The sequence below is a fragment of the Anser brachyrhynchus genome (assembly GCF_964034855.1).
Source record: "Anser brachyrhynchus genome assembly, chromosome: 12".
NCBI classification, from domain to species: domain Eukaryota; kingdom Metazoa; phylum Chordata; class Aves; order Anseriformes; family Anatidae; genus Anser; species Anser brachyrhynchus.
In genome coordinates, this window is record NC_137707.1 from 11,429,033 (window position 1) to 11,437,384 (window position 8,352).

General features: G+C 61.5%; 1 protein-coding gene across 3 annotated transcripts; it reads right to left on the reverse strand.

Moving 5' to 3' along the window:
• Window positions 1-352: 352 nt before the first annotated feature.
• Window positions 353-8,170, reverse strand: DOK4 (docking protein 4). 3 transcript variants are annotated; one of them, XM_080552782.1, is made up of 9 exons: window positions 8,050-8,170; window positions 5,047-5,305; window positions 3,995-4,102; window positions 3,770-3,884; window positions 3,555-3,674; window positions 3,257-3,446; window positions 2,349-2,487; window positions 2,093-2,216; window positions 353-1,990 (listed from the first exon to the last, which is right to left on the reverse strand). In XM_080552782.1, the coding sequence occupies exons 2-9, from the start codon at window positions 5,110-5,112 to the stop codon at window positions 1,866-1,868; spliced, it is 987 nt and encodes a 328-aa protein (XP_080408908.1). In that variant the 5' UTR covers window positions 5,113-5,305; window positions 8,050-8,170; the 3' UTR covers window positions 353-1,865. The 3 variants fall into 3 exon arrangements, with proteins under 3 accessions (XP_080408908.1, XP_080408909.1, XP_080408910.1); XM_080552783.1 differs by having other exon boundaries at window positions 353-2,013; XM_080552784.1 differs by having other exon boundaries at window positions 1,783-1,938.
• Between the last annotated feature and the right edge of the window lie 182 nt (window positions 8,171-8,352).

Here is an 8,352-nt window from a genome sequence, read left to right on the forward strand (position 1 = left end):
ACTGGCAGAACACTGGAAGAGCTCAGAGTTGGCGTGGCTGGAAACCCTGTCTCCCAGGGATACAGAGAGCCACTGCTGTGCTAGTGTGGCCCCAGACAGCTGAAAGTGGGATACTGGTGTCCTCCTTTGCCCAGGGGTAGTTGATGGAGGGTATGACTTGCTACACCCATTTCCCCTCCCCAGGCCTTCATTTGAAATGTCCTTGCAGTCACTGGCAGCAGAACAAAGCTTTGAGGCAAACACACTGCCTGTAGCATTAGAAAAGTCTCCCTTGGTCAGCATTTTTCTCTGGCATGCGATACTTGAACTTGTACTTCCTGAGCATGTTTGGATGGAACAGACAAACAGGAAGGGTGGATAAGGGTTGTTTATTCATTGAGCAATTCCTTAAAAAAAAGAGAAAAAAGACTAATCAAACATTTTTGGTAATAAATGTTAAATCTTTTCTGGATGAGGTCTGTAGCCAGGAAAAGGCAGCAGGTTATACCTCTCACCCAATGGAGGACACGCTGCTGGGCTGGGGTAGCGAGGCACTGCCAAGCACAGGGAGCAGCCCTGCTCTGGCCCACGGATGTGCCAGCAGCTCCCCAGCCTCATCTACAAGCTACACAGACCCAACACACCATATTTACAGGCCACAGACCACAGATTCCCACATCACAATGCTCCCTGCCCCCAAAGCACAGACTTAGAGCTTTCAGAAAGGAAATAAAACCACCAACCAACCGAACCAGACCAAAAGACTGGAAGGAAACACCAAGGTTTGTACTGCAATAAAAAGATAGCCCTTCTAAAGGAGTTCAATAAATAGGAGAACTAGAAAATCAATTGCTTTTGAGTTCAATACATTAAGCCCAGTTCTTGTGTGCAAGGTCTTTGACCCATTCTCACTGGTGCCCACTAGCAGCAGCAGCATAGAAGGAGCAAGGACAAATGAAACGAGAAGGGAGTGCAGCTGAGAAATGCGGCTGTTCCCCACCCGTGTCCCCTGGAAGGGCCTGAGGGGGTTCCTCTGCCCAGGGATTTCTTTTTTTTTTCCCCACAAAGCTTACCCTCAAGGTACAGCGGCTACTGTCCAAAAACGGCCCCTAGGTTGCCAGTTCTGCACAGGTAAATGGAGGCATTGGTGGGGACATACGCATGGGGAGGGGGGATCCCCGGGGCCAGGGCTCAGCTCACCCCAGCAGCCCCTGTCCCAGCATGCGCTGCCCTCTGTGTGCGCGAGGCCTCGGTTTGGAAGGAAAATCAGTTTCTCCTGAGACATCTCAATTCTACAGAGTGTTCAAATCTCTTTGAGAAGTGCAAAATCAGCCCAGTGCTGCTTCATGCAGCAGCCCCGTAGGGCACGGCCAGAGCACATCAGGCTGGTGCAGCTGCCTCCTTCCCCATGGCAGGCCACTCTCCAGCCTTCCAACCCGCAGAAAATTGGCTGCATTTCTTCACACACCCCCATACCTCTTTTTCACCTCTCAGCTGTGTCCCCGAGAGTCAAAAATCTCTGAGCTTCTCCTCGAGGTCTCTTCAGCAGGTATGAAGTTTGCATTTGTGTGAGAAGGGAAAATCTCTTACTGTACAATACGGATATGCAATATATATTTAAAGTCACTTAACATGGAGCTAGCTGTCACCTTCTGTAACTTCAGGCTGAGGTGAGAGGCCCTGCTGCCAGCACCCCAAGGGGCTCGGCCCAGAGGATGCCTGGCCTCAGTCTCTCCATGCCAAGGGGCTGGGCACCTCTCTGAGTAGCGGGCGACTTCCCAGGTCCTGGACACCCCCAGAAAGAAAAAGTGGTTACAGGGCACCGGGATGGGAACCAGTGGAGCCCCCACACGTCCTGCTGCAGCCACGGTCCCCACACCACTGGGTCACGGGGATGATTTGGACTCCCTGCTCTCCGTCTTGTCGCTGTTGGAGGGCTTTGGCTTCAGCAAGATGAACCTGTTGAGGAGGTTGGTGTCCGAGCTGGTCTGGGCGCCTGCATACGCCTCCCCTAGGAACGAAGCACAGCGTGGTCTTGCCCAGGGAACATGCTGGGGCTGGAGGAGCCACAGGTCCCCAGCAGGTCCCCAGCAGGGCACAGGGAGATGCTCACCAGTGTAGCTGGAGGACTCAGCCATGTTCTGTGAGCCAGTGATGTGGTGCCAGTAGGCGCTGCGGGGCAGCATGGTGGTGGGGGTGCAGGGGCAGGAGAAGTGCTCACTGCCCTTGTTCAGCAGCTGCCGTGGACAAGAGGGGGTGAGCATAGCAAACAATGCCCCATGCTCACCCCAGCAGGGCACAAGCTGTCCCAAAGCCGCCCTCTCAGGGCGGCTGGCACAACCCACAGCAGCCTCGGGGCCACAGCTCACCCTGACGTTCTTCTCCATCTCCAGCAAGACCCTCTTGTGCTGCTCAGCGATGGCCAACGTGGCGCTGTGCACACGCTGGTAGATCTGCTCGCCCTCTTGCGTCTGGAAGGTGTAGAGGCCCTCGCCTGCATCACACATCCTATGGGGATGGAACATGGGTCATCACGAAGGCCAACAGTACCGACCAGGGCCAACCCACCCAGCTGAAGCCTCACTGGAGCCCCGGGACCAGAGCCCCCCCCGCTGCCACTGGGGCTGGTTTCACACAACCCCACAGCTGTCCAGTGAAGGGAGCAAAACCGTACTGCAACCAAAGCAGAGAGATGATTAAAAAAGCTGCCCCAGCAGCAGACAGTCCAGCTTCCTATGCCCCAAGTGCTGTCCTCTCTGTGCCCCTAGAACATCTGGCTTGGTGCAGCCATGTGCTGAGCTGGGACTAGGTGAAGCCCCAAACCTCCCCAGTGGAGCTGGGCTGGAACACAGCCCCCCAGCACCTACTGGGGATGATGGGTGCCCCTGGGTGCCCTTCTTGAGAAAGCAGCTGCCGCCCCCTCCCCTGTGCCCCAGGAGAGTCCAGCCTGGTGAGTCAGCGGAAGCCAAGGGCTGGGATGAACGGGAAGATCATGTTTCTTCTTCTCAAGAGCCAGTAATTAGCAGGAAAGTTCCTAATATAGCCAGGCCTGACGGAGCCAAAGAAGCCTCCCCATGGCAGGAGCCCGGCTCCTGGAGGGCTGGGCGTATGGGTGGCCCCAGGAAGGGCCTGCAACTGCCCCAGGGCCGTGGGGCAGAAGCCCTCACCCTGGTGTCGGGGCCTGCCCTACCTCAGGGCAACAGGGGCAATGCTGCCACAGCACCTGGCAACAGACGTGCCCATGCTAGTCCCTGTCCCCGTGAGGGTGGTGTCTCACCGTCCTGCCTCGAAGGTGAAGCGTGTGGCATCACGGCCATAGCGGCGCAGGGAGCAGAGGGGCCAGGACACCAGCTTCACCCGTGGGTTGTGCATGTCCCAGAGGTAGATGTTTTCGTGGGTAATCTGCAGCTTGCATTCGCCATAAACATCCAGGTTGGGGCAGGGGAGGAGGAACACGTTGAACCGGTCTGGAGGGGAGAGGGGGTGGGGGGCAAAAAAAAAAGAAGAAAAAAGAAAGATCTAAGCAGGGCTATAGTGGGGCTGAGCCAAGCAGATGCCCTTCCACCTGCACTCACCCGTCTGCTCGCACTGCACGCCGGGCGCCAGCAGGTCAGGCTCCCCCAGGCTGATGTCGTTCAGGTGGGCGCCCAGGCACTCCACTGACAGCACCTTGTACCACTCCTCAGCCTCCAGTTCTGCAAGGCACGTGGCAGCTCAGGGCCCTCACAGGCCCCAGCAAAAAGGGGTCGCACAAGTTCAGCCCAGCCCAGCCCGTGGGGTGCCCCCATACCCGAATCACAGGTGAAAGTCCGGGCTGAGTCATCAGTGAAGACAATGGCCACCGCCTGCCTCTTGGTCTCCTTGGGCAGACGGGTGATGCACTTGACATTGCTGATCTCAGTGACCTGGGGGGGGAAAGGGGGAGGGGGCGTCACTGGAGGCTGTGTCCACGCCTGGCTGCATCCCCCTGCGGGTCCCCTCCATGCACCAGCACTCCTCGGCCACGGCCCCTCACCTTGGGGCACCCACGCAAACACGCTGACTTCTCATCTGGGTACTTCTCCAGGCGCTGGGGCCCTTTGCTGGAGGATTTCCGGAAGACCAGCCAGCACCGCCGGTAGATCTGTGGACAGAAAGTGCCCGGACAGGGGCTCAGCACCACACAGCACTGCCGCTTCTGTGCATCCCCCTCTCCAGTATTAATTTGCTTCCCCCCCCCCCCCAACAATTGAAAGCAGAAACCCCGGGGTTCAGGCAAGGCTCTCCATCCCTCAGCAAGCCGACCTCAGCTTCCCCATCCCCAGGTTTCGCTGGTCCCAGACGGGTGGGAAGCCCAAGGGGCCGCGGACCCTTCCGTCCCGTCCCATCTGAGCTGTACCGGGGATGGGAGGGGACACCGGGGGCTGGGCATCCTGGGCCTCCCTACTCGGGGCCCCTCGAGGCCCCCACCCTACTGGCCGTAATTGCAGCTTAATTAGCAAATATGGGAGAGGTCCCCAAGGCCAGGCTGCCCGGCCCCATCCTGGCATCTCCCCTTCCCCTCTCCCCCCAGCCTCAGCCCGTGAGTGTGGCAGGGCCATCCCCCACCCCCACCCACCCGCTCCTTCTTTGTTCTCCCTAATTAGCGTGAAATTACCCGGCATGCTCGCTGCTCTCGGTTCCGAGCGATGGAGGCGGGGGCCCGGCCCCACTCCCCATTCCCCCAGCCACAGGGGCTGCCTCCTGCCTGCACCCCGCAGGGGCACCCCGTCTGCAGCTGGGGTGCGTCCCCGCCCAGACCCCACAGCCCAGCCGCAGGACCACGAGCGGAGGGAAACTGAGGCACGGCACTCAGCGGGGTGACGCGGGTAACAAGTGGCCCAAGCTGCCTGCCCCCCGCACCCTGCATGCAGCCCCAACATGCTGCTTTTTCAGCCAAAAGGCCACAAAGGCTGGGGGCACGGGCTGGCACAAGAGGCAACGTGGCTGTGTCCCCTGGCCACAACACCTCTCGTGGCAGCCAGTGGACGCCGAGCATCCCCCTACCCGCCCATGTGCCCCCCCGGCCCCCCCCCCAGCCCCACTCACCCCCAGCTTTCTGCTCTTCATCCTCACATAGCCTTGCTTGATGATGTCATTAAAATTTGTAGCCATAGCGAAGCCTGGCGGGGGGGGGCCCTGCTGAGGGCAGGCTGCTGCCTTCACCACCTCTCCTCACCACCTCCTCTTCCTCCGTTCACCTGCACTCCCCCCCACCGGCCGCTGTTTCACCGCCTCCTCCACCCCAGCTTTGTCCTAGCGTTGTCCCCCATCTTCTCCCCGGCACGGGTTCCTATCTTGGCACCGGCTGGAAAATAAAAATGACAGATAGACAGGAGATGGTGACATCTTCCTCTATCTCTCCTCCTCCTCCTCCCTTCACTGGCTGAACCATTGCGGTGGAACAGTCCGGCATTAACCCCTGCCAGCACAGCAGCACCAAGCCAGCTCACCCCAGCACACACATGGCGAGGGGGTTCCCCACCTCGGACCATGCCTCCCCACCTTGCTCAGCACCTGCACAGCTCCTTTGCTCTTTGTACCCACCCCCCAGCCCCCCCCAGCACAAACAACACTTGCTGCAGCGCCAGGGGCCACAGGACAGGGCTCCCCCTGCACTGCTGGACGCGTGTGCCACACCTCGCCCACAGGTCTCCATTACCTCCTGCGCTTCATCTCCTTCCTCCCAGGCTGCTCAGTCTGGCAGCAAAATGGCCCTGGCTACCAGTGCTGACATCAGTAGGGTTCAGCGTTAACAACCTCTTGCCAGGAGCTGGAAAAATTTAAAGAGTAGAGCCAAGCCCTGTCCTGCACCCCCCCCTCCCTGGCCGAGGAGTAGTGTCCCAGGGGACACCACGGTGTCCAGCCCCTACCACGGCTAGGAACCAGGGCCATGCAAGGGCTACTGCTCACCCGTGGGCTCCTCTGCCCTCTCAGCACCTCCCCACCCTCAAAGAGGGGCATGGGGCCAGAACAGAGTCATTCACCCACTGCACTGCCTCATTCACAAGCTCCAGAGCACTGAGTGATGCTGGCCCAGCTCCGCCTTTGGCAGTGGTGCTGTGCCAGCCCTTCACCCCCCCTGCTCCTCCCCCTGCTTCTCCCTCCTCTGCCCAAGCCAGACAGCATCCCTGATGCCCCGCTGTCCAGCCCTGGCCCAGCCAGGAGAGCCCCAGCTCACCCGCCTCCACAGAGTTGTTTACCCTTTCGGAAAGATGCTTCCCCTGCATTTATTTTATTTATTTATTTATTTTAATCCCCGGAGTCCTACACAACTATCTCAAATGTCAGCATCTGCAAGTCTGTGGCTTTGACCCCACACAGCGCTCCAACCCTGAGTAGTCTGCAGGAGGCCCCAGACAGCTCAGCTCTGCCCTGGGATGTTTCAGCCATAGTGCTGGTTGCCAAAGAGGCTGCGTGCTCCTGCTTCCAGCCCCGAGACCCCATCCCTGAGCCGGCTCTTGAGGCCATCCCATCTGGAGGTGTGCATGTCCCTGTGGTGCCTCAAGCTCCCCGAGCACCACCACTCTGCACCCGCCCCACCAGAGCCTCTCGCAACGAGTCCTGGAGCCTCAGCAGTAAATAATTAATGCAATTCAAAGCGAGATGAAAGACCAACATGATTACTCAGAAGCCAAACAGCACCAGCTCCAGCAAAGGCGGTAGAGGTGCTGGGACTCGCCTGCCACCCATTTCCCACCACCCCAGCGGGAGAGGGCCTGCAGCATCGCAGCTCGTCCAGGCACACCAACAGAGCAAGAACACCAGCTGCATCCCCGTGGACACCTCTACCTCACTGCAGTGGCCATCGGTCCCATGGCCAAAAGCGAGGGTCATTGAAAGCTGAGCCTGAGCTGCTTGCCAGGGCACGTAGCCCCAGCGGCTCTGCCATGCAGCTGGGGCAGCCAAACCCAGCTCATGCTGCCCAAGCATCCCGGTACAGCCCTCCCACACCAGCACCCAGCAGGACAGTGCCCCAGACAGAGGTTGACAGCATCCACATCCCTGGTGCTGCTGTGGCCACCACCGCCACCACCCTGCAGGACGGGATAGGACAGGGTCAGCCTTGGCTCCGGCTCTGTCCCAGCACAGAGCACCAGGGATGGGCGGGTGTGGGTCCCCTCGCTGCCGGGAAGGGGCTGGGAGTGCCCCAACCCCACACCAATGGCCACTGCTGGGGTCCTGTGAGGCCACCATTGCTCCTGCTTTCTTTGGATGCTCCTGCAAGCCCTGGGCTTGCCCAGGGAGGAGGGAAGGAGGCTGAAGGAGAGTGTCGCCACACAGCTGGGCCATTGCCTCCTGCCAGTGCCTGCAGTGATGCCCGCACGGTGCCACAGGTCAGGCAGCCAGCATGTGCCAAATTGAGAGCGCTGGAGGCATGGCTGGCCTCGGAGGCCATGCTGGCCAGAAGGTCCTTAGCACCAGCTCTGTGGAGCTGCATTATCCCTTTCCCAGATGGAAAAATCCCCGAAGGAAGGCAGTAACCTAGGAAACAGCCTGCTGGTGGAGGAACGGGCATTCCTGGGGATGCTCGGGAGCCAAGCTCTGCGCCAGGGACACCCCATACCCAGAGCTCCCCTGGTCCCCAGGGCCCTGCACCGCCAGGGACAGTCCTGGAGGTCCCCGTGCAGCTGGGAGAGGCAGCTCCAGCCACCGCTGCTGCCCTCGTGGCCCACTTGGGTCACCCCAGGATAGCTCCCCCCGAGCTGCCCCGCTGCCCACGAGGAGTCCCATAGGGCCGGGACCCACCCTGAGCGGTTGCAGCGGTGGGGACCGCGAGAGCACCCTGGGGACCCTCCAGACGCAGGCCAGGACCAGCGCTCGCCTCCGCGGGGAGCACCGCACCCCACGCACGTTACAGCGGAGCCAAGGCTGCGCCTCCTGCCCCTGCACCCGCGCCGCCCCTGACCGGGCACCCCCAGACCGGGGCACCCCCGACCCCCGGACCTCCGCCCCCCCCCACGCTGTCACCCCGGCACCCGTGCCAACCCCCTCCCCGGCCTCGGTGACCCCACCCCAGCCGCGCTCTCGGGCCCTCACCCCCGGCCTTACCCGGCCCCACCGCTGCACTCGGCGGCCCCGGCGTCCGGCGCGGCGAGACGGGGGGACGGGGGGCCGGGGGGACGGGATCCGCGCGGCCCCCGCCCCGCCCCGGGCCCCGCCCCGGCCCCGGCCCCGGCCCGCCCCGGCCGCCTCCGCGCCGCCCGGCCCCGCCCGCCCGCCCGCACACCATTAGGCTTCAGAGTGAACGCCCCGTGGCCATCGCTGCTCGGCGGCAGCCTGGCTGCCCCCAGGCTCAGCGCGGCTTTGCCCGGCTGGGGCTGCCGCATCTCAGCCGCGTCCGCTTGGAGGAGA